This window comes from Taudactylus pleione, unplaced genomic scaffold (assembly GCF_031769625.1).
Source record: "Taudactylus pleione unplaced genomic scaffold, aTauple2 ptg000173l, whole genome shotgun sequence".
NCBI lineage: Eukaryota > Metazoa > Chordata > Amphibia > Anura > Myobatrachidae > Taudactylus > Taudactylus pleione.
The window spans coordinates 6,368,326-6,394,762 of NW_028284575.1; the positions used below are offsets into that span (position 1 = coordinate 6,368,326).

The 26,437-nt window shown below is 45.4% G+C and overlaps 1 protein-coding gene across 1 annotated transcript in view; it reads right to left on the bottom strand.

Moving 5' to 3' along the window:
- Window positions 1-11,339: 11,339 nt before the first annotated feature.
- LOC148521211 (aldehyde oxidase-like) overlaps window positions 11,340-26,437 on the bottom strand; it is an 84,919-nt gene continuing 69,821 nt past the window's right edge. The window contains exons 29-35 of the mRNA XM_088475523.1: window positions 25,106-25,180; window positions 22,849-22,901; window positions 20,030-20,144; window positions 18,196-18,261; window positions 15,725-15,913; window positions 14,528-14,695; window positions 11,340-13,488 (exon numbers count right to left, since the gene is read on the bottom strand). Coding sequence (XP_088331649.1) covers window positions 13,438-13,488; window positions 14,528-14,695; window positions 15,725-15,913; window positions 18,196-18,261; window positions 20,030-20,144; window positions 22,849-22,901; window positions 25,106-25,180 — 717 coding nt within the window. The 3' untranslated portion in view covers window positions 11,340-13,437. The remainder of the gene's footprint in view (window positions 13,489-14,527; window positions 14,696-15,724; window positions 15,914-18,195; window positions 18,262-20,029; window positions 20,145-22,848; window positions 22,902-25,105; window positions 25,181-26,437) is intronic.

Consider the following 26,437-nt stretch of genomic DNA (forward strand, 5'->3'; position numbering starts at 1 on the left):
TGTATATGTATGTACATATATAAGTGTACACCATAATTCTCATTTCAGAAAAATACACTTTTGTTTAAAAAAATGTACAAACATGTGAAAAAAAAACTGATTAATTATAAAAAAAACGAAGTTTTTATTAAACATCCACCACAAAAATTCACATAGGGAACATTTAGGCTCAAATTACATTTTTCAGTGAAAAGATATTAAAAACATGCAGCAGCTAAATAAAATCGCCAGCTAGAACTGGCGTTCAAACACAGTCAAATGGGACACGATAAAAATGGTGAAGGCCGTTAGTTCATATGAGTTCGCATTAATCCCCTCAGCCGTCAATGGCACCAAGCACCGCCGGATTTCATTGATGCGTAAATGCAGGAACTTTTTTTCAATTTAAACTTTAATAGTACATTGACAGATTGAACGCCCCTGGGCATTAGCGCGACGGTAAGCATTAGTACATCCCGTCCTGTATGTGTTGCATTCAAGACCTCGAAAACAACAAATAAATGCACTCTTATGTTTCAAGTGCCAATTTCATTCTAAAAGTGGGATTGTAGAACCCGGCTTTATGCATGTTGGAAAGTTGGATTTATATCAAAGCAAGGACTACAATGTTTTTCTTGGTGGTGGTTGGGGTAAAAAAATAAACATATGTTCTTGTATTTCACTTTCTTCAATTTCAATAAAAAAAAAACACACTTTTTTTTTTTTTTTTGCCTGTTTGGATGGAATTTATTTGCCTTGCCAGGAGGAATAGGCAAACGAATGCTATTTTCTGACGTTTCAAAGTGTAATTGTATGGGTAATGATGTATGAGATAATGATGCTGCAATATTAGTTATCTGTTTATGCAGAAAACTGCCAAAATAGGCTCAGCATATGGGGAGACCCTCATCGGCGTAGGTGTTAAATACCATAATTTACAACTTTATTCAATTAAAAAAAATATATCTATCCTTCTTTGCATTCTTCACATGGAAAATAACATCTTTTCTTTATATTTCGGAAAAATGTCACCTCTCCACCCTTCTCATTACAATAAAATGCCTCTGCAAAACGCTCTGTATTGCTTGGCACAATGAGGCTCAGCAGTGCATCCATATTTCAGTGGGGACACCTTAACTTTACCCAGTTCTGCCCACTTCCTGGCCGGGATGTACTAAAGGAAAAATGCGGTAAAAACCCAGTTTTTTTACCGGTGCAGAGGGTAACACCAGAAAACCTGGCGTTACCCTATAGAAGCCTATGGGCTTCTTGCCGCACCCCGCTCCCAACGTTTCACCCCCCCGCCATCGCCCAGCGCTGGCCACCACTCATCTGCTCTCCATGGTCGCCGGCCCGCGCTCTTCCTGGGTCCTCCGCCTCCTCCTCCTAATCTTTTTCTGGGTGCAGGGAGGAAGTGGAGGAGGAGCCCGGGGCTTCCTGCACAGATGACCAGCAGGAAGCTCCCGAGGCTCGGAGGGGGCGGGGACCAATGGAGACCCCGTCACCCGGCGTTGGCTGCTTCGCAAAAGGCAGCTCTTATCGCAAGGGCTGTCCTTTGCGATACTAATGGCATATGTTAGTACATATGCGATTAGTAAGGTTGCGGTGACTGGCGGAATGGTCACCGCAACCTTAGTACATCCCGGCCCCTGCCCTTTGTCTGTGAAAGTTCTGCTTCTCTGTAAGGTGCGTGCATTTTAAAGGCAAAATATATGGAACTTGAAAACCTAAGGGTGTTGAATGTAAATGCTCTTTGCAACTTTTTTTACCCTGCAACTTACACATTTTCGAGTGCACACTAAAGATTATTATGCATCCATAGCCATCCTATCTGAGACGTATTTTGTGCTTATTACCACTAAGGGGACCAGGACGGAGGTTGGAGCAGACATGCAAGCTAGACCAAAGTACAGTATGGGGCAAATTCAATTAGCCGCAGGGTTCTTCCCGCGATGGCCGTTCAAAATCCCTACGGCGTGGGGAAAAGCTATTCAATTAAATAGCCTTTCCCTGCAACGTAAAATCGTGACTCACGAGCGTAAACACATTGATTCTGTGTATACTTCAGAATCAATGTGTTTTTTCCCTGCACACGAGGTCGATTTGGTTGTTTTAACGTGGATTTTACCTCACACCTCCATGAGCTGCGAGGTAAAGTCCGACTGCTAGGAATCCCCGGCAACTGAATTGGTCCGACGCAGCATTTTCCCCGCAGCTAATTGAATATGTCCCTATGGGGTTCTTCCCGTGACTAATTGCCGTCCAAAATCCCCGTAGCACAGGGAAAAGCTATTCAATCGGGACTCACGTATGTAAACACATTGATTCCACGTAAACTGCGGAATCAATGTGTGTTTTCCCCGCGCGCGAGAACGATTTGTTTTGTTTTAACGTGGATACCTCACATCTCTATGAGCTGTAATGTAAAGTCCAACTGTGTGGACTCCCGCGCCAGGAATCAGCGGCAATTGAATTGTTCCGGCACGGCAATTAGCCACCGGGAGAACACGCGGCTAATTGAATATGCCCCTATGTACGCACATTGCCAGACACACGGCAGACACACTTGCAAGTGCTCAGTCTCTGGTGCGAAATACAAACTGATGACGAACACAATTGGTGATCACACCCGACCGGCTGCATGCATCTGAATCCCTCCCATTTATGCTAATAGTATTGTAATCAGCGCCAAAGCAGGGCTCACTGCCGTCCCCATCCCAAACACGTGACATCAGCGTTGTAACAGGATTTTTCTGCACCCTGTACTGGCCATGCCCCTGAGCGCATGACGCCATTTGGAGTGGGCGGGGGCAGCAGCGCTGAGAATGACAGAACTGCCCGAAGCATTCTCAGGATACTTCAGGGGGGCTGTAAGAGTTGTAATGTGAATGTCTGGAGCATCCAGCAACCATTGTGGCTGCAGAGTGCTGTTCCAGACGGAATCGGTATGAAATACCGCCGGCCGCATGCGGCCGGCGGTTCGATTCCCGACAGAGGCAGCCCGACATGAGCAGAGTTCGGAGCAGCGGAAGCCCGACAGCGCTGGAAATCCCGATCGTGGATAGGTGAGTATCTACTAACCTAACCCTAACCCTCTTTAAGGGTGCCTAACCCTAACTTTCCCCCCAAGTGCCTAACCCTAATCCCCCCTCTAAGTGCCTAACCCTAACCACCCCCTTCCCCGCTGCCTAAACCTAAGTCCCTGGGGGGGTGCCTAACCCTAAGTCCCCCCCGGGGGTGCCTAACCCTAACCCTTCCGGGGGGGTAACTAACCCTAAGTCCCCCCCGGGAGCCCTAAACCTAACCCTCCCCCCCTGCGGTTGTCCGCTCGCGGCGCCCGGCATCAGTACGATCGGGATGCCGGGCGCCGGTCTCCCGGCGTCGAGGAAATGCGGGCGTCTACATCTAGACGCCCGGCATTTCACCCTTGCCGGGATATGACAGTCGGGAAGCCGGCTGCCGGTATTTAGGCAGTCGGCTTCCTGATTGCATACCGTTCCAGACACCCTGCTAGCCAGGTGCATAGGCTGTGGGTGAGCGGTAGTACTGCTCACAGAGCTCTGCACTGTATGGCAGCACCTCTCGCACACCCTTAGTTAAGGCCCTGTGCTCAGAGCAGTAGTGCAGCAGGGTTACTGTTCCGGGCACCTTGCTAACCACATGCCGGCCCTGGGTGATGCTAAAACACCCCTCCCTACTGACTTTCTAGAAATTGATTTGCAGTTTTACAATAATGTTTACAATCAGTCCGCAGTAATAACTCATATTTCCACGTTATATTATAAGGAGGAAAGCCACGGAGGCGTGTTTATGTTGCATTGCAATTATGCCTGCACAGAGGAACCACTCGCAAAGTGAGTGACAGGCAGTCAGCATTTGGGAGTGGTAAAGGGGGAGAAGGTGGTTAGAAAAACGCAGGTGCGTCTGACCGTTTAAACGCCGTTTCATGGTCGTGCAGATATTAGCCACTGCGTTCTCTTTTGCAGCATGAGAGCTCCTAGCATGTCAGGAGAGACGCAGTGTTTGCGGCTGGTCAGACTTGCCATACATGCTATACGAGTGCCCGATGTGCGTCGATGGTACCGATGTTTATGCTGTTGCACATCGTCAGATGGACATGAGAAGGCAGCAATGAGCGTCTCTATGCTGAGCTGTGCTTTGGAAGACATTAGCATATTTTAGCAACTGCGATCTATGAGAGAATGCAGGCTGCGATTGCATTAGCGTAAATCTCTGAACCAGGCCCTGTGTATAGTCATTTTAGCATTTGCTACTTCTTCTGTGAATCACGCCTCCTGGCATAAAGTATTCATATATTCTTCTGTTCACACCCTGGAGTATAGAACTGCAGTAGCTTAGCAAACATAGCAATATGGCCCTATTTTTGCATTTGCGAGTTAAACTCTACATGAGCCCCTTAGTCCTATAGCAGGACTAACGCTGTATTTTCACCGCTAAACTGCCATTCTGCCTCGTGTAAGTGACCTATGTATAGTTATTTAATTAGAAAAACACCTCGCCTGTTTCGTGACTGACTGGCCCATGGCCCAATCAGAACCTGGGGATGGGGCGGAGCTATGCTCCGTGTCCTGGCACCATTCGGTTATGCTTAGACATCGATGGAGGGAAACCATCTGCTTCTCCTCCATCGATGGCAAAAGCATTCGACATCAGACATAAACCATCAATGATTATGAATCATCGATGGTCGATGGCCATCCCTATCGGTAACTGAAATGTTGGGAGATATGCACTAGTAGTTACAGCTCTTATCTCATCTCATCAGTATCAGCTTCTAGGCTTACAGTATGTTGTGCCAGCTACTGTAACTGTGGTGTTGTGATTGAGACAAGGACCAAGTGGAGTTACATATGAATAATGGATAATATAATAATATGAGTAGGAATCAATGGATGTTGCTGCTGGGAATGGAGCATAAAGAAACAGATAAGGACAGGTTCTACCAGACACCCATTCATAAATGCAGTGAGGCTGTAGTTCTATCTTGATATTAGGATTATATTTAGCCTCACCTCAGCCAGAAACTAATCTGGTAATTACATGGATTAGCAGACTGCACTCCTCTGTGACATACAGTCATTTCCTGAGCAATGCAGCGGTAATGGGAACTGTACGGCAGTGGTAATGGGAACTGTACGGCAGTGGTAATGGGAACTGTACTGCAGTCACAGGCACTTGCGGGGGCTCTGACAATCTCAGATCAACAGCTCAGCCTTCTGGCTTGGAATGGGATTGAAATGCCGCCGGTTCAAATCCCAACAGTAGGAATTCCGGACGGCAGGTAAGTTATTTAACCCTCCCCTCTCCCTCTCCTAACCCTCCCTTAGGGGTGCCTAACCCTAAACTCCCGGGGTGGTGCCTAAACCTCCCCTCCCCCTGGGTGTACCTAACCCTAACCTCCCCTTACCGCTCCCTAAACCTAATCCTCCCGAGGACGGTTCCTAACTCTAACCTCTCCCTGTGGGTGCTTAGCCCTAACCCTCCTCCCTAGGGGAACCCTCATCCTAACCTCCCCCCAAAACCTAATGCTAACCCCACTAACTGCCCTAAACCTAACCCTCCCCCCCCCCTACAGCTAACAGGATGGGCGCCCCGGACTTACCTCATTCGGGCATGCCTCGTCCTGGATTCCTGCATCGGGATTATGATAGGCGTTGGTATTTCGACGCCTATCATAAATCCTTTGCCTCCATTCTGCAGTCGGGATTGAGACCAGAGGCTCACATAACTACATCAGCTAATGATACCAGCTATAAGCAATAAGCACACTTACCTACTCTCCAGGAAGGTGCGGGAGACTCCCCAAAACCTTTCAGGTAGTCCCCGTGAATCTCCAGGAGAGTCAGTGGATCTCCCATATCCTGCCCATTTCCAAGTTAGTTGGGCAGGATGGGGAGAGGATACCAGGGGGTAAATTTACTAAAGTGAGAGTTTTTAGAAGTGAGTTTTAAAAGTGATGTTGCCCATAGCAACCAATCACATTCTAGCTATTATCTTCTAGAAGGTGCTAGTTAAATGTTAAGTAGAATCTGATTGGTTGCTATGGGCAACATCACTTTTAAAACTCACTTCTAGAAACTCTCACTTTAGTAAATTTACCCCTACGAATCCTAGGACCGTAGGGAGGGGGAGGGGCTAAAAACATGAGAGCCTGGTCCACCCCCCGATGTGGTCAGCTGCATCTCCTCTGCGGACTTCTCCCAGAGATGAGCCATTCTAAGCCGGCAAGTATGGCTATAAGTAGGCCTATAGATATGATAATTTAAGTATTGCTAGTAATTCTTTTTTTACATAACCCTTCTCACCCAGGACTAAAATGACAGGCAGGATTAGATTAGCAATGGGATGGATAAGACTACAGCCTTAGAGTATCAGAATTTTTTTTTTTAATGACACCTTTAGGCCGAAAGTTCCTTACTGAGAAATTCATCAAAAAATTATTTCATTAAGTAAAATGTGCTTATATGTCATCCTTAGGGTCAGTAACATGGTGGTGACCAGGGCTGCGATTCTGATTGTCCATGTATTATATGATTGGCAGCCACCAGCTTTGGTTTTGCCCATCACATTGACCATAAATAAGTTGATTTGGTAATTAAGACGGAGCGCATTTCATATGCATAGAGTTAAATTAAACACCCGAGCCAGTATGTCTGACTATGGGCTATGGAGGGTTAAGGTTTTTAGTTACTAGGCAGTGTTATGGGATGGGGTGATGGGGTCAGCCTATAGGAGGGATGCTAGGGGGCGGGGTTTCAGGGACACTTCAGGGAGATTGTTGTAGCAGCCATTTTAGGTCATCTTCCGTTCGGTTTGCTCCCCGCCCTTCCTGTTTTTTCGGTTTATATGGCGCATCAGGTGCTCTCCCTCCCCAATACATGGCTTAGGCTGATTCTTCCCTACTGGGGTCAGCGGTACCATCGCTCCAGGTGAGCTCATGTTGTGTCATTGGGGCGGGAGGTGGATACCTTGGGCGCGGTAATGGGCTGGCTGGTCACCTCCCCTTTTGGTACGGGTGGAGTATGGAGTGACAGTTGGTGGATCTTGCATTGTGGGGCCGTTCTTTCGGTGCCAACATTCTTTGTCTGTCTTTTCCTCTTCTTAAGTTATTTAGTATTGTTTAGTATTTTTATTATCTGCTAGTTTACATAGTCATTTATAGTTTAAATAGGAAAATAAATAAAAGCTGACCTTTTCCCCTTAAGCACGGCTCAGTGTCGTTATTTCAATATTGTTATGGTTACTGGTTTTGCACTACACTGGGAGTGGGAAGACATACATCTGGTGATGGGAAGTTTATGGACCTCCAACCCGTGGTACCCCTGCAAATGCCCTCTGGTGCTAGGTAGGGAACTACTCTAACACGCCTTTGATCATTTTCAGTTCTAGGTCCATGTGGCTCTACAACCGACCCTGATGATGACCCTATTTCCAATGTTGGTCACACAAGGATCATCCCGTTGAGTGTCAAGCATTGGTTGGCACATGAGCCAAGCAGTCAGATCCCTTCTGGCTTTACAAGAGGCACATTACACAAGACAATGGCAGTCATCTTCTGACCACACTTAAACAACATGCCTGGTAGCCCTAGCAATTGTGATCGTATTATTATCGGCATCTGGCTGGTTTAAGAGACACCGATGCTGTGCTATAGGGAGAAATAGGGAATGTCACTGCTGATATTACAGTATGTCTGGGCACTCCCTGCAGAACTTGCAAAGATGCTGGGACTGCGTTGATGGAATATAGCAAATTGATTGCACAGATTCATCATTTATTCAACTGGCTGCCCCTGTTCTGCTGTCCTTGTCTTGAGTATGAACTGTAAAAACTGTTCTATTGGCAATGGAGAGGTTTTAAGAGGCATATGCTTATAACGTGTGATCCTGACTAGAACACCTCTGACCCCAGGATGTGCTCATTTAAATCAGGGATGGGGAACCTCTGGCCCGGGGGCTGTATAAGGCCCCCGGAATCATTTGGTCTGGCCCTCGGAGCTTTTGTCTGCTAGCCTCATCTGGCTAGCAGAGTACCTAGAATGGCAGCCTGCAGCCAGAATCTATGCAGCAGTGCCGCCTGGAGCAGCCTTAGGACGCTTCAGACAGTCACACTGCTGCCCTTACAGCTCCCCGCAGCATCCTCAGGATGCTCCGGGCATTGCTGTAATCACCGGCGATTGTGGCCCCATCCCCGTGTGACATCACACGGATGGGGCGTGGCCTGCACCAGGGCCGCAAATAAAATTATATATATATATCAAAAGGTTCCCCATCCCTGATTTTAAATAATCACAGCCCGCCAGCTAGATCTGGCTGAATGCTAAGGCTTGAAGCACTGTCCCTGAGGACCTTGTAGTTGTAATACCATACTCCAACCGGAGGAGGTGTTATACCTTGTGCTTCAGCTGTTTCAGCAATGCAGGGGAAAATCAATCCTGCTGCTACCCCTTCCCCTCCTGTTACCCACAGTTAACAACTTGCATTTGTTACTTGGCCATTAATGCTCTGGCTCAACCTGCAATCAGGGCCAGATCATAGGTGAGCTTATGCTGTCATACAGCTACACTGCCTGTGTTTGGTCAACACACTGCACCTGATTCAGACCCGCTCGCTAAGCCGCGATCGCACACGGCCGTAGCAAGCGAATATATGCAAAACAAACGATAGCAAGAAAACAACGCAAAGACACCCGCCCAGCCAAAGACAAAACCACCCACCGTAGTCTACGGACGAACAGCACTTCTCTGCGAGCAAAGCTTTTACTCCAGAAATCAGCGGACTCATCGTTCCCCTAGCCAAATATCAAAACCATAAGCAGGACATCTGCTACATTACGATGTACTTGCCTGAGCAATCGATGTGCATTTGCTAATACTACCTACATCCCGAGCCGATTGTACTGTGTTTGAGTAAACACCAGTCAGTATGCAACAATAAACTGTGCTTCAATGACCAACATCTGCCACAAAGGTAACAATTACAAGTAAGACATGAAAACACATAGGTTTAAATACACGTACGAGTTTGTATGGTGGTGAAAGGCAGATTGGAATTGCTGGTAGTTTTATAATTATAGGTTGAGTTTTCTCCTTCAGTTTCCCTCCTGTTTAAATCCTGGGTAAGTCTGCAATTCGCTTTAAATTTAAGAACACTTTTAAAAGAAAACATTTCTAATAAAAAAAAACTCCACACACCCCAATATATTCTCCTTAAGAATGGTTACTATGCTTGTGTGTTCAATACTTCCAATTAAGGCCTAAAGACCATTTCCCAACTTCAAAGACTGCAATAAAACTCCACACATAACAAATATTGAGATAGAAGATTACCAACACTTTAGGAATTAATATAAAAGTCCCATTTTAGTACAGACTAATAACTGCACATAAATGATGGGTATAAGAGCAAATAATCCATTCAGCAGTGCAACCCAAATATGTGCTGCTACCTGTGTGCAATCCAGAGTTCCTGACATTTTCTATGTGCAATCCTGATTCACTCTACCTCTATGCTTTCATGAGTCAGTGAAACCTTGTTAAACATGTGCAGTCCTGAGTTCCTGACACACTGCTGTGTGTAATCCTAATTTTCTGACACTATTCTAACCGTAATCAATGCAGTTCATAGCACCTTGCTGCCTATGTGTAATCTGAGTCCCTGGCACCAAGTTAACATTGTAGAATCCTGAGTTTCTGGTTGATAAGAATGTGAGTTCCTGAATCCCTTACACTGTGCTATCCATGTGCAATCCTGAGATTCTGATCCTCTGCTATCCATGTGCAGTCCTGAGTCCCTGACATACTGCTAACTGTATATAATCTGGTGTTCCAGTCTTGAGTACCTCATACTCTGGTACCCATATGCTATCATAAATTTCTGACACTTTGCTACCAGTGTGCAATCCTGATCTATCTCTCTAGGCTAACAACTCCAAAATCATTATCAATTATTGTATGGGTTACAGTGTAATGAAGATTTCTGCACTTAAAAAAAAACCATAATTCTGATATAACAAATAAACATCTTGATCTATATGATTTGGTCTATCCTGTCCAAAACTTGTCCTTCCTATATTTGGTTGTTTAGTAATTGTGCCAAACAATTAATCAGGGATTTGGTCCAATAATTATGTGAGTGGTCAAGTCAGTAGCTGTCACATCTTCTGGCTGCATTTAGATACATGCCTTATCATCGGGTACACGCTACTGCAGCCATGGCTGGGGCAGTTTTCGGTTTTGCAAGGTGATAATATGCAAATGGTAGTTTTAACTGTTCTTCTTGTGAACACTTCACTATCGATACATCAACGCGTTCACCATCGACACTTGCACCAGCCTGTGGCAGGAGAAGTATCGCCTTCTGAAGTTAGTCTAATCATGGCCTCTGTGGCTGCTGCTCCGCTTCTGAGAATGCAGCCGCTTTCACTGACAAGCCCGCAACACGCCAACGCAGCAGATATTTTTCATTACCTTCCCTCCCAGTCACTACCCAGAAACTCCTATGGTTTTGCCTCACCATTCCTAATGCCAACTGTCCCACAGGTAAGAGCGCATTTGTGCACTCACACAGGGTGATGCTGGCATTGTAGGGGGGTTTTCAAAATATTTAATGCATACGCAGTAGCAAGTAATCGCTCAACTGCGCTAACATCGGCATTACGTGCACCACTGGAACAGGCCCATAATGTGGCACTGAGGTTAATGCCCTGGTGCTGTTGAGCATATGTGGGCAGTATAGCGTACATAGAGTAGGGCCTGATTCAGCACGGTTTGCAAGGCTGCGTTCGCATGCACCCTGCCGCTGTGAAATTATGCAAATGATTGCAATCACAATGCGATTGCAGCACTATACAAAGACGCCCACCACTTATCAAGCCGCCCACTTCCCTTTACTTACATCCGCCATACCTTTGCAAGTGTGCAAAAACATCGGTAACATCGAGAACCATCGGACCCAAACGTACAGTTGTGGTTGACCTGACCTCACTCACAAACTGCTAAACTTCCTGTCGGTAGCTAGAGCTCAGGCTGCGTATGCCGTCGCAAGGTCTTAATTAACAGCGTCCAAACGCACAGGCACGCCTACGTTTCACTGACCGCCCCCGAATGGTCACTTCCTGTAAATCACTTAGCACTTGGACTGCATGCTCACTGCGATCGCCTCTCGAGGTGGTGCAAACATTACTTTATTCTATTGTTTCAGTAATATTTCACTAGAAATGAGAACCAAACCCATTTTAATATTTATGTACCAACCGGCATTTGCATACAAATTCAGATGCTTCAACAACAGAAAGACAATGAAAGACAATTGTTATCAATGAAAGACAATTGTTATCAAGACTGTTCTACTTATATATTTATTTATGCAGTGGTGGGGTAATTACAGGTTACATACGATAAAAGATGTTTTGCAATTATGATTTATTATGGGATTATGTTTTATTATTTTTTTTCATGCAGTGCAATAAAATATTACCATATATTTCACGTGAATGCAAATCTGTATTATAAGATGTGCTTATTTTTGAAAACAGTAGTTAATTATAGCCCATGAAAAACATAAGTGCTTTAAACAAGGTAATAAGCAAAAGCTTATAGATACACGTATATTGACATTTAACGCTAACAAATGCAAAAAAAAAAAAACAAGACATAAATTGAACCATACTTGCCGACTTCCCTCTGGGCGAGGGCAGCCAGGTCGGCTTATCAGGGGCGTGTCACATTGTGAAGCAAGGGGCAGGGACGTAAAGACGCAATTCAATGCGAAACGCGTCTTCAACCACCCACTTTTGCTTGGTAAGTGTGCAGCTGTGGGTGGTGGAGGGACAACCAGAAGACTTGCCCACTCTTCCGGGCAGCTGGAAGCACCATCCAATTTTCGGGAGTCTCCCGGCCGTTCCGGCAGAGTAGGGAAGTATGAATTGCCCCCAGCTCAACAGCCCTGATACAAGAGAAGGGTCTGTAGCAGTTTTTCTCAACATCAAGTAAGCATTGGACACACAGTGGACCGTAAGCAGCAATTTCCACCTTGGTAAAGCCATGCTGCGCTGGGGGTGGGGCAGAGGTGTAAAACGTTGGGAGGAGCGTGTCCTAACAATTTCATATTTCAATGTAAAGCTAAAGCTGTCTGGCATTGCTGGGCTACATGCAGAAGCAGCCAGTATTTACCCTGCATGCAAACATAATACATGTATTTAACCCCTTGCAGTGCAGTATATTCCAGGAGCAAATTACTCACTTATTTGAAACATTAGGATGTTCTCTTTTCTTAGCTGTGCCTTTGTGTCCTGTCTTTAATCTAAACAACCTGATGCTGAGTTTTATAATCCAGCTCCCATTGGATGATTAATGTACTAGAAAGTGCGTATACAGAGCTTCATTTATAGACACTGTACCCGCAGAATATGGTTGTCCATCAAAGGGTTAACCATTAATTGTCTCCAATGATGACAGCATCACCAATTTCCACAATAAATTGGACGTACGTTTCCAGGCATATAATATCCAGCAAGTAACGTCTGGTGCAACCGGGCACTGATGATGATGATGGTTGCGAGTATCTCGGACATATACATACAATTCTGTACAGGGGTAAAGTCACACACTTATTTCCTGCACACAATCTGGGAGCAAATTACGCCCGACTCGCACTCAGGGCCTGATTCAGACCCGGACGCAAGCGCATTGCCCAGTGCACACGCACGAGCCCCGGAGCGAGTTCAAAAAGCGCTCGCTCCGGGACTCACTACAGAAGGGGCGGCTGTCGATGTTGATCGACAGCTCGCCCTGTTTTGTAGGCGTGGCCGGGGGGTGGCTTCACAAACAGAGGCGTTTCCAAGCGAACGCCTGCCGTTTGTGGGCGTCCCCACTGACATCACCAGTGATGTCAGTGAGAGAGCTTCCGGCTCTATTAGAGCCAGAAGCTCTCTGGGGCTTGCGGCCATGAGACCCTACCACATCATCATGGTCGCTCCTAAAAAAACCAGCGCCCACCCTGATTCAGAGCGAGCACTCACTTTTTGCGAGCGCTTCTGAATCAGGCCCTCAGGCCCCATGTGGGCGTCCGTAAACCCTGTAATGTTATAGGAATCAGTGGTGACAGATGTATTACCTGCCTACAAATACAGATATATGGATGGCTTGGTCCCACCCAGCCCCTCTTAGCGATAATCTGCTAATGGAATGTTACAGTTCCTGAGGTCTTACAGGGGAATAATCTCTATCTCTATAAACCATGAAGCGAGAAAAGAAAGTGCTCATAAAACATCAGACTTATATGGAATAGTAATTAGCCTTCTCAAGTGATTATTAGTTAAATGCCATAGGTTTACTATAATATTATTGTACTGTGCTCCTCCTACACAAAGCCAGGAGAACGTCGGCACGTATGCTCCAGTGGGATATTGGATGCTAGTGAATCCAGGGGTATTTCTTCATACGTTGATAGCCCAGGGGACGTAGGTGCCCGGCGCATCTCTTGGAATCTGCAGTGTAGAATCACGGACAAAATGTTATGTACATTATAAAGAACATTTGGAAATATTATTGGTGCACGTACATATTTCTATTAAATGATAGCGTCACACATGATGCAGTCACTAGATCGTCAGTCTGATTGTCAAGAATCAGAATGTCGAGAAAATGTCGACACTGATGAAATGTCGACTTCTGCAGAGAGCAGAGGGTTAGCATTAGAGGGTTAGGGTTAGACACTAGGGAGAGTTATGGTTCAGGGTTAGGATCAGGGTCAGGTGCGTTACTCTCCGACAGAATCTTTCAATCGCTGATGGAAGTCATCGTCACGTCACCCCCGGACCCTTAAGACACCGCTGGAGTCAGCGAACCAGCCAAACAAGGTGAATCGATCTGCTGGGTCAGTCCTATCCCTCCGCCCCCTTCAGCCCTCGCTGTGTGCAAGCATCAACTAAAATCACGCATGCGCAGTAACAATGTCCAGCGGTGGAAACCTATTAGCGCCAAAAGTGGGAATAATGGCGCTGACTGGACGGCTGCTTTTTCGGAGAAGGTGTCCAGGTACCGGAGCAATCCTGAACTCACAGGGGGCCAGATGTACTAAGCTCTGGAAAGTGATAAAGTGCAGAGTGATAAACCGCCAGCCACTCCCAACTGTCACGTTACAGGATGTGTTTGAAAACTGACAGTTAGCAGCTGATTGGCTGGTGGTTTATCACTCCCCAATTTATCACTTTTCAGAGCTTAGTACATCTGGCCCAATGAGTCGGACACGTAATGTACAGTAAGTGGGGCATTTGGGTCCTAATAATAAATAGCCCCCTTAGGATCCTAAAGCATTAAAATAGCATATAAACAACCAAATATATTTGATATAGATTATAAAAAAAAATAAAAATCTACATGACAATAAATAATAAATACTAACATACAAGTTAGTGTCACCCTTCCTCTGGTAGCACAATTGCTAAGCCTGGCTCTGTAATGTACATAGGCAAATATTTGCTACGTATAGATGGAAGAGGATGTGTTCGGTAAGAGATACAGTACCATGTCGGTGAAGCGATCGCCACAAGCCATCCTGATCTTCTCTGGGGTCGCCGGGCTGTTTAGAGTAAAAAGATCGGACATCCCTCTGTCTTTTCGGGCAGATGTCACCGCATCTTTTATGGCGAAATACACGGAGCTGCCCAGGAACAAAGCTGGTTCCCCAACAGCCTGCAGAGCAAAGCAGCGACATATTGTCAGAGACATAGGAATCTGCCCGTCATGCTATAACGGGACCTGGTCAGGCTGGTGTTATGTGATGGTGTGGATGTTATATCTCCCTATGCACTATTGTGTCGTAATAATATATATGGCTTCCAATACTATATATACTGTTCTTGTAATGGAAACTGACATGCAAAGCTGCCTGACCATGTAACAATGCTGTATGTGTAACACAGGTGTACACAGGGCCCTTTTTGATCACATTCCACATTTTTTATGTGGATACGATGTCTTCAAGTAAATGTATCAGTACTCTGTTCCAGGGCGCATCCCGGCGAAGAGCTGGAAGCATAGTGATAGCTAACGGGTTGGGATCCAGTGCACGTACTGAGTATCCATGGCCATGGGCTATGCCACAGTGGGGGCAGATGGAGAGGGATCCGGAGGAGGATCCATCTCCAAAAGAATTTGCATTAAAGTAGTCTCCTGTGGGCTAACGCCAGCTTCATATTCCAGTGCTTAGTAAATAAGACCGTTTTGATAGGGGGTAGCTTTTGAGGATGTAAATGAGGGACCATGGCAGATATCTCAGATACCTTCTGTGGTCCCTCCTTTTTACATCCTGCGGATGCTTACATCTTGCGGGGGATCCAATGCGCGGATGTCGGGCTGCGTACGCTTCAGTGGGGGCATATGATAGCCGGAATCTGATTGGTTGCCATTTGCACTAAACCTTCATCTTAATAAAATGTAGAAAGTGATATATTAAAGTCTTAAGGCCCCCATACATCAGCAATTGAGTGCAGCAATCGTACAATTTGCAATCAATTGTGTATAAAAATCTTTCCCTTTGTCAATCGATTGTGGCATCTCTGCAATCTGCAATCGATTGAAAACAGAAAAGATTTTTTATACACAATCGATTGCAAATTGCACGATTGCTGCATTCAATTGCTGATGTATGGTGGCCTTTAGGGACAGTCCCATGTACTGCTGGAGCTGCAGGGATTGGTGTTTAACTGCTGTGCGCACTACCTTGGAAGAATATATGGCATGTGGGTTGGGTGAATCTGTGAGTAGAGACACAGTGAAGCGCTCAGGGACATCGCAGACAGCAGGTATCTTGTACTGAGCTGGGCCGCGGGTGTACAGGACTCCCTGAGGAGAGAACTTCAGCTCTTCTATTGTGTACAGTCCAAGGCCTTGAACAAAAGCTCCTTCAATCTGGGAAACACAAACCCAAAGAGCAGGTCAGAACAAAATACATTTATACATTATATATCACTAGTATTATTAACTGTTCTGCATTATATTCTTGGTGAAAATTTAAATTCCTTAAAGTCCTAAATAATTCATCCTTATCTTAACCACTTAACTGACGATTTTTTTTTCTAAAAACCGCTCCAAAATTGTTTTGTTTTTTTGTTTTTTTAGTGAATTAGGTGAGGAACATCCATTTTAACTTATTTAAAATGGTTTCATCTTAAAAAAAAAAAAAAAAAAAAAAAAAAAATTTTTTTTTTTTAAATTTAAAAAAAAAATTTTTTAATTGTTTTTTTTTCAAATACTGGAATATCGGAACCACCATCGGAACATCGGAAACATCGCGATGTTCAATTTGAGACCGGATCCGGGCACCAGGTACGTAAGGGGAGTGAGTGGGGGGGGGGGGGAAGTTAACTTACTTTTCCCCAGTGGCAGCTCAGTTCTGCAGGTGCCGGAAGGTCCCTCTGAGAGCAGCAGCTGCGAGAAGATTCTCTTTCTGCAGCCGCCCTCATGTTTATCTGTCTGGACAAAATTTTACGTCCAGTACAGATAAAGAACTGCCTGGTGTGTCAGAAGCTTACGTCCATTCCAGGCAAGTGGTTAATCTTGGGAAAGCCACGCCATCCAAGGGACACTCACAGAGCTGGTAAACTTAGTGCCACATTCAAATATATTTCATACTAGCGACCCGCCCCAGCTTCGCACTGATTTTGAATTTACAGCGATAGTCTTGTTTAACCGAGGTCTTATAAGATTGCATAAGACACGAGTCATTTTTCCTCCTGACAGCAACACAAAAAAGATTTAGTTTTGACGTAACACACAAACGGGCCACGTGAAGTTGTCCATGAGCAAAACAGTCTTCGCTTAGGTCACCTCCAGCCACGTTACGTGTCTGTCCCTGTGCTTTATTTATTGCCATGCCAAAGCCGACTCTTACCGGGAAGTGGACTCGTTTAAATTAAAGAATCGTTTTTCACATAAATAAAATAGAAACCGTAACAAAATGGAAAAAAAACAAAAAAATGTCAGGAATCAGGGCTTACATCAATTTCTCTGGAGAAACTGTATAAACGTATCAATCTCTACATGGTATAAAAAAAAATCGTTGTGATATATTTTTAACGGTTTAGGCAGCATAAGCCAAGAAAGCGCTCGGACGTCTGTTTTTATTTGCTTTCCATATAATAGTCACTACTCGGCTCCCTTGTGTCATACATTAATATGTCCTACACCTAAACCTTCCTCCACAAATACTCTATAGACTAGTGAAAACTGTATAAAAATCCGTCCAGTGGTTCTCGACATTAGCCCCGACACACAGACAGACGCCTACCAGGGACCGTTTTTTCCATTGGAAAGTCTGGTTTGTCTCCTGAAAATGGGGATAGCTGGGTGGGGGAGTTACGTGAGTTGGATCGGTTGGCTTATTGGAAGCCCTGGCAGACAGCCGACGCCGCCATAAACCAATTTTTTACTTTCCATGTTGTTTCCACGTCTACACAGTTTTTAGTTAATCAGTTGGATGTCAGGAACCTACAGAATATTTGAAAACTTGTGTCTAATGAAATAAAAAGTAAATGAATACTAATAATACTAATATAATACTAATATTAATTAAATAAATATTTATGGGGCATATATACTAACCAGATGATTTTTAAAGTTGCCACTTTCTGCCAAACTCTCTCTCTCTTGATTTCTTTTATCTATGAGATGTACATAGGAAGACGGCAAACCCTGGCAAGAGGCGCTCTACCCTACCTCTCAGATAAGCCTACAGCGTATAATTTATTTGGGGACCCGTTCATTTGTTAGTAAGGCCAATTACAATTGTGTGTAGCAATACATCCCTATATAGGCGCCAAACTTTGCTCTCTCTTTTATATTATATGTTTATATAATGTCCAACCCTATTCACAGGTAAAACCAGCCATCGTGCATCATTCATGCTCCAGCTGTAACACATTGGTAACACTGCTCTCTGCCCCTTTTACCAATTTGTTTCATCTGTTCATGGTCAGGGTGACATATCAATTATCTGCAGCACACCCCGAACAGTTTAGTCTGATCCAGTGCGCAGGGCCCCCTCTAACTGCTGTGCTCCAGCTGTACCTATACTCGCCATAGGCCGTGCCATACTCCGCTATTCTTTAACTGGTGGCGAGATTTTCTTAATATTGCAAATACATACAAGACTAGATACTACTGCATGTTAGCGTAACACGTGTTCTCTGTACCTGTCCTATGTCCACAGCTGGGTTGATGCTGCAGCCTATGTCCATAACGATGTCTGTGCGGAGGTTCTAATAAGAGAAGAAACAAATGCAACCGCTATTTAAGAGGATCAATGCTACATTGTTACACAGATGGACACTGACAACCAGAGTTATATCCAACTGTATCACATGATTTCATAGATAATGGATGTATGAGGGTGAAAGCTATGTAAGTGGGAGGTGGGATATTAATGTGTAATATAGGATTTTTGAGATGCATCATATGTAGCTCACAGCAGCATAGCCACGTAAATACAGACATGCTGCATTGAAAACCACAGGTGTGCATATGAAAGTATTATATGACAGTCAGGCAGCAAGTCGTTCCCGTGCTCTGATTTACATGTTCATACCGTGAACGGTGAATCTACACATGTGCAACTTTTTAAAAATGTATTTATTTGCGTCAGGCAACGGCTGTCACTTCCTCTTCCAATATACCCCTGGTCTGGGCTAATGGGGGCTATGTTATATGGCAGATTGGAGTCCTGAGAGGCGGGCTTACTGCAGGTACCGGAGGAAGGTCTGCCAGTGACCTGGGACTTTATGCTCATGCTGTAGGTGACAGCAGATAAAGGAGCACATGTAATGGAGAGAGAACGTTCTATACAGTATGAGGCTCACAGAGATCTGGGTGTCCATGTTTAGGTGAGGAGCTGTGTGAGTTTCTTGGCGTATCCGCAGAGGGCTGGTGTAAAGACACACGTGATGTGCGTGCAGCCGCTTCCGATCACCTGTTTGAGTATTGACCCATCCAGCTGACAGTACTTAATTCATTAGATTTGCGCTACATTATATCAACTTGCAGCCATCTGTTTGGATTTCTTACTGGTCATTTCTTTGTAGATGATGGCAGGAAAAAAAAATAATTCTCATTTGGTTTATAAAATGGTAAAAGACACCCAGGTGCTGGTTCTGAGGTGGACGCACATCGGTCCAGCATGAAACAGTGCACCAACCTTAAAGAGGCTCAGAATGTCTATCTGATTATGGCCGTGTAAACCAATGCAACTGCGGCAAAAGACGTAGTCTAAGACGGCGACCTGCCAGCGTCTGCCTAGCCACCCCCTGTTACCACCTAGACACGTCGCTGAATTTGCCTCTCTTTAAATCTACTAAGATGGGAGTTCTATTTAAGAAGTGATGTTGCCCATAGCAACCAATCAGATTCTACTTCTCATTCATCTAGCACCTTCTAGAAGATAATACCTGCAATCTGATTGGTTGCTATGGGCAACATCACCTCTTAAATAGAACTCCCTAAAAGTGAGCTTTCAGCATTATTTATTAATAACACTGCCAAGACACTATCCCCTCCTAATATTGTGTACGAATAGGGTAAAGTAACAGAAGCTTTACACCAACTTACTTACAGAGATAGACATGTTTATCAAAGTTTCAACAAAAATAAAATTGCAAATAAAAATTTTTCATTTGCCAAATAACATATCACTGTTTATTTCAGTACCTCTAACTGAGTTATTATCGCCAATACTTGCTGCGCAGAAACAGTATGGATTACCATCGGCATTTGGCTTCCATACATGTAAAACACATCACTAAACTACATGGTGTGTAATATATGAGAATAATAGGACTAAAACAATACTTTTAAGGGATAATTATCGATCTCTCTTATGAATAAACCCAAGTGGTCAGCACAATGGCTGTAACTGCCCTGTGTCAGATACGGATTGATGTAGGGTAGAAGATGTTTGCCTCAGAGAGTGGATGGTAAATGTTGGCATCCGATGAAGGGTAGACCTGAAACATACAAGCGTCATGATATCTGTACCTTGTGAGCTCCGGTCAGACAGTCTATTTCTACTTCAGAACACGCAACTCCAAACACAAAGTAGTGAGCTGGGTTACCCTCTCCTTTGTCCCAGTTCATTTCTCTGCCAAATCCCCTGTAAAGATCAATGAGAAAGTTAAAGGGAACCTGCAATAGTTAAATGTCCACCCACCAGGGACTGCTAGAGAGAACTCTGCTGCCTTGTGGCTAGTTGGGGACACATCATTCATGAAGAGGTGGTGGTCCTGCCATGATCATCAGTGCCATGCAGAAGATTGGCACCTACCAGCAGTGGCGTAACTAGGGCATTTGGGACCCAGGGCAAGTTAAAATATGGAGCCCCATCCTATGTGCGCGCATGACACATGGTCACGTGACACATGGAGAGTGGTCACTGGAAAATGGGGGTGCGTCAACATGATAGACCACTGTTTCTCGTCACTCTGGGAACATTCCTTTCCATATGCACCTTAATGCCCCCAGTAGTAGTGCCCCTCTTGCAGTGGCCACTGTAGTAGTGCTCCGAATGCAATCTCCCTAGTAGCAGTTCCCCTAATGCAGTGCCCCCTTATACAGTGCTCCCAGTAGTGCCCCCTTATACAGTGCTCCCAGTAGTGCCCCTTATACAGTGCCTCTTATGCAGTGCCCCTTATGCAGAGCCCCCAATAGTGCCACTTATACAGTGCCTCCAGTAATGCACCTTATACAGTGCCGCTAGTAGTGGTCCCCCTATGCAGTGCCCCTTATACAGTTCCCCAAGTAGTGCCACTTATACAGTGCCCCCAGTAGTGCCCCCTTATACAGTGCTCCCAGTAGTGCCCCCTTATACAGTGCTCCCAGTAGTGCCCCCTTATACAGTGCTCCCAGTAGTGCCCCTTATACAGTGCCTCTTATGCAGTGCCCCTTATGCAGAGCCCCCAATAGTGCCACTTATACAGTGCCTCCAGTAATGTGCACCTTATACAGTGCCGCTAGTAGTGGTCCCCCCTATGCAGTGCCCCTTATACAGTTCCCCAAGTAGTGCCACTTATACAGTGCTCCCAGTAGTGCCCCCTTATACAGTGCTCCCAGTAGTGCCCCCTTATACAGTGCTCTCAGTAGTGCCCCTTATACAGTGCCTCTTATGCAGTGTCCCTTATGCAGAGCCCCCAATAGTGCCACTTATACAGTGCCTCCAGTAATGCACCTTATACAGTGCCGCTAGCAGTGGTCCCCCTATGCAGTGCCCCTTATACAGTTCCCCAAGTAGTGCCACTTATACAGTGCCCCAGTAGTGCCCCCTTATACAGTTCTCCCAGTAGTGCCCCCTTATACAGTGCTCCCAGTAGTGCCCCCTTATACAGTGCTCCCAGTAGTGCCCCTTATACAGTGCCTCTTATGCAGTGCCCCTTATGCAGAGCCCCCAATAGTGCCACTTATACAGTGCCTCCAGTAATGCACCTTATACAGTGCCGCTAGTAGTGGTCCCCCCTATGCAGTGCCCCTTATACAGTTCCCCAAGTAGTGCCACTTATACAGTGACCCCAGTAGTGCCCCTTTTACAGTGTACTACCCGGTGGCAGTCCGCACTATACTGGACAGTGTCCTGGACTGCGGCGGGCGGCGCCCAAAGCACGTACCCTGCTCGACCCCCCTAGTTATGACACTGCCTACCAGGGCTCTGCTGACTTCTTCATTTCTCATGTTCTAACGATGCATATGTTTTATAGCAGGTGTCCCCTAATGCTCACCTCTTCAGACAGCTCGTCAAATATTCAGAACCATCCACGTTACCCCCCTGCGAAGCTACTCTACCCAATTACCTCCTCTCTACACAGTGCAAAGTAAATTTACATGTGTTCTATCCATATTCAAACAACCTTTTTGATCTCAGGTCAAAATTGCAGGCAACAGTGATGTATGGCGGGAACATACAGCCTACTAAGCAGATATATATATATATCATGTATAAAGTTCCTATTTGCCCATAGCATGTAAGCTTGCGAGCAGGGCCCTCTTACCTCTCTGCTTATTATCTGCCAGTATTGTTTTATTACTGAGTCCCCAGGTGTAAAGCGCAACGCAGCATGCTGGCGCTACATGAATTAATGTAACTAGATAAATAATAAATAGTGTGATAGTTTTGTTAGCCAAAGGGCGGTGCCACACAGGAGCGAGTACCATCCGGAGTACTGCAGTGCCCTGAAGCAGTGAGTTGCTCCATTACTGACACATTAGCTCTGAAAATTTTAATACCGGGCAAACTGCACTCTGGCCTTAAAGATGGAGGCCGCTGCGTCTGCTCTTTTGCTGGAGTCTCGGCTGAGAATATGCAAATGCTGGTACCAGCCCTTCCTCTAGTGTAATAGACTGCATCTGAATATGCTAGGACTGACACACCCACTTTCTGCGTCTCTGCACGCTGTAACACCGCCGGTGATTAGGCGTGCGCCATCACAGCACTAGGGCAGGTGTACTGTCTCTGTCTGACAATGGCCGCCTATGGCTGCGGCTGTGCGTCTGTGAACGCAGTCGCTTGCAGTGACACGCCCATGAGGCGGCTTTTGCATCCACTTCTGGCCACTTTCCAGTCACCGCCCATCACTTTATCGCCCCATTTCTGATACGCCCAGTGTGACGCATGCTCCGGAGGGGCATGTGGAATTTTTCAAATTTGATAAAAATCGCTCAACTACGTAAACGTGGGCATTGCGCGCAGATTGCGTGTGACTCAGAATCAGGCCGTTTGTCATGTAAACAGTTCCCTTGGTAAGTATGTCTAACTATGATGTGAGCCCAAAATGAATACATACAGTATATAAATACAGACATATATTTACCTGAAATATCCGGTGGCAGAGAGGCTGATTGATTGCAAAAACGCTTCATTTACCTAATAGACAAAAAATATATATATATATATATATATATAAAGCGACTTCGCAACACTCACATGACAACATATCCAGTCATAGGATCATATTGCAGTAACCAATTATTACGCAATTTGGATGTGGTACATCTCGCCACTAATCGGGTGCATACTGGAGTTATATAACAAGCTGTCCTGTGCCATGACAGGATTTGAGGATTTATGACAAGGGGGTCCTTGTGTGCATGCATCATATGACACACGGCAGCGGGGGGACACAGGAATGGATCTGATTGGATCCCTCTCGGTGCACAATGCAAAGAGAAGCCCATAGGTTTCTATTGGACAACACCATCTATAGCGAGAAGACAAGGCTGCATGTGACAGGGGAAGTGACAAGATGTGAGGAGGGGAATGGAGGCAGCAGGAAGCCACAGGCTGAGAGTTATATAGTGGGAGGAGCAGGGTTCCCAGCAGCACAGAGTATATCAGGAGATGAGTGATGCGTTAGTGAGGACAGGGCTGCATGTGACAGGGACAGTGACATGATGTGAGGAGGGAAATGGAGGCAGCAGGAAGTCACAGGCTGAGAGTTATATAGTGGAAGAAGTAATGTCCCCCAGCAGCACAGAGTATATCAGGAGATAAGTGATGCGTTAGTGAGGACAGGGCTGCATGTGACAGGTACAGTGACATGATGTGAGGAGGGGAATGGAGGCAGCAGGAAGTCACAGGCTGAGAGTTATATAGTGGAAGAAGTAATGTCCCCCAGCAGCACAGAGTATATCAGGAGATGAGTGATGTGTTAGTGAGGACAGGGCTGCATGTGACAGGTACAGTGACATGATGTGAGGAGGGGAATGGAGGCAGCAGGTTGACACAGACTGAGGCCCCCATTTACTAACGAGTTTTCTCACCAAAACGAGTAATAAATGTCACTGTGTGTGATAAATGGTGCTCCAGCCAATCAGCTCTCAACTGTCATTTTTCTAACAGTTGACAGTTGGGAGCTGATTGGCTGGAGCACCATTTATCATACACAGTGACATTTATTACTCGTTTTGGTGATAAAACTCGTTAGTACATGAGGCCCTGAGAGTTATATAGTGGAAGGAGCAGGGTCCCCAGCAGCACAGAGTGTATCAGCAGATGAGTGATGTGCTAGTGAGGACAGGGCTGCATGTGACAGGCACAGTGACATGATGTGAGGAGGGGGATGGAGGCAGCAGGACAGAGTGGACATTATATAGTGGAAGGAGCAGGATCCCACAGCAGCACAGAGTGATGTATGTGTTAGTGATAACAGGGCTACATGTGACAGGGGCAGTGACATGAGGATAAGATTGGAAGTGGAATGCCACAAAATGAAATTTAGATGATGACAGCAGCACGGTCATTTGACATTATGGTGCTGACCATTTTGACTGTCAGTATTGTAATTGCCGACACCCTGATTACATCTCCCTCTGGCTGTATCACTGTTTGTACTTTGGTTGCAGTATTAAAAACCTCTGCACCATAGTCCGAGTGGCTCTCCTCCGCCCTGGTCTAAAGATATCCCGGGCAACACCAATACATTGGACTGAAAGTACCAATAAGAGGTAAGTAGCGGGACGCCGCAATGCACCTCTAATAGACAATCACAGTATTAAAGCACCTGTTATCCCAGGATGATCTTGAACTTTCACTACAACTATTAGTGATAAAACAGCGTCTATCTGGTTTATACAGCCTGATGTGGTCTATGCATTTTAGAGAGAATTACTGATCTGCATAATTTATATTGATGTTTCATTTATTAACTAGTAAAGTACGATTTTACCTGACACAGACATATTGTCATTTATACACAGAGCGCAATTAGATTTATCCTGCATTAGTGTGATTTATCTTTATTTTGGGGTTTGAGCGCTGAGTTCACCATTGTTTGTTCCTGTAATATTGAGGAAGGTAAGACGCCCTTCATACCCAGCAGCCCGCTCCGCAATCTTGTATTATATTAAAAACAACAAAACCTGCGTGTGCATTATACCATGTATTGGGTGATCAGTTCTACAGAGAAAGCATATTTATATCCCTCTATGGCCCCTAAACCTGTGTGGAGTTACATGTCCATTACATGGTATAACTGCTATATACAACTGCTATATACCATTTTCTGATCCTACAGATCATTTCCTGGCTAACAAGGTCGCACTCAGTTGCAGCTAACAGGACATGCTCACCCAGTCTTTCCATGAGCCCTTCGGGTTTGCCTGCTTAATAGGTTCCAGACGTTGGATGAGAGTTTGACATGCGTTCTGTGAATACAGAGAAGGGAAATACTAAGCAAATTATTACTGTTAATTTATTTTCCTTGAAATACTCCATAGCGGCTGTCACACATGGGGGGGGAGCACCTTAGTCAGACAAGAAATAGTGACAGGAAAAAGAAACACTCATTAGGTATATAGTGTGACTCCTCCTACATCCCCAGAAGGTATATAGTGTGACTCCTCCTACATCCCCAGAAGGTATATAGTGTGACTCCTCCTACACCACCAGAAGGTATATAGTGTGACTCCTCCTACATCCCCAGAAGGTATATAGTGTGACTCCTCCTACACCACCAGAAGGTATATAGTGTGACTCCTCCTACATCCCCAGGAGGTATATAGTGTGACTCCTCCTACACCACCAGAAGTTATATAATGTGACTCCCCCTACATCCCCAGAAGGTATATAGTGTGACTCCTCCTACACCACCAGAAGGTATATAGTGTGACTCCTCCTACACCACCAGAAGGTATATAGTGTGACTCCTCCTACATCCCCAGAAGGTATATAGTGTGACTCCTCCTACATCCCCAGAAGGTAAATAGTGTGACTCCTCCTACACCACCAGATGGTATATAGTGTGACTCCTATACCCCCAGAAGGTATATAGTGTGACTCCTCCTACATCCCCAGAAGGTAAATAGTGTGACTACTCCTAAACTCCCGGAAGGTATATAGTGTGACTTCTCCTACATCCCCAGAAGGTATATAGTGTGACTCCTACACCACCAGAACGTATATAGTGTGACTCCTCCTACACCACCAGAAGGTATATAATGTGACTTCTCCTACATCCCCCGGAAGGTATACAGTGTAACTCCTCCTACACTCCCAGAAGGTATATAGTGTGACTCCTCCTACACCACCAGAAGGTATATAGTGTGACTCCTCCTACATCCCCCGGAAGGTATATAGTGTGACTCCTCCTACATCCCCAGATGGTATATAGTGTGACTCCTCCTACATCCCCAGATGGTATATAGTGTGACTCCTCCTACATCCCCAGATGGTATATAGTGTGACTCCTCCTACATCCCTAGATGGTATATAGTGTGACTCCTCCTAAACCCGTGGAAGGTATATAGTGCGACTCCTCCTACATCCCCAGATGGTATATAGTGTGACTCCTCCTAAACCCGTGGAAGGTATATAGTGTGACTCCTCCTACACCTCCGGAAGGTATATAATGTGACTCCCCCTACACCCCCAGAAGGTATATAGTGTGACTCCTCCTACACCTC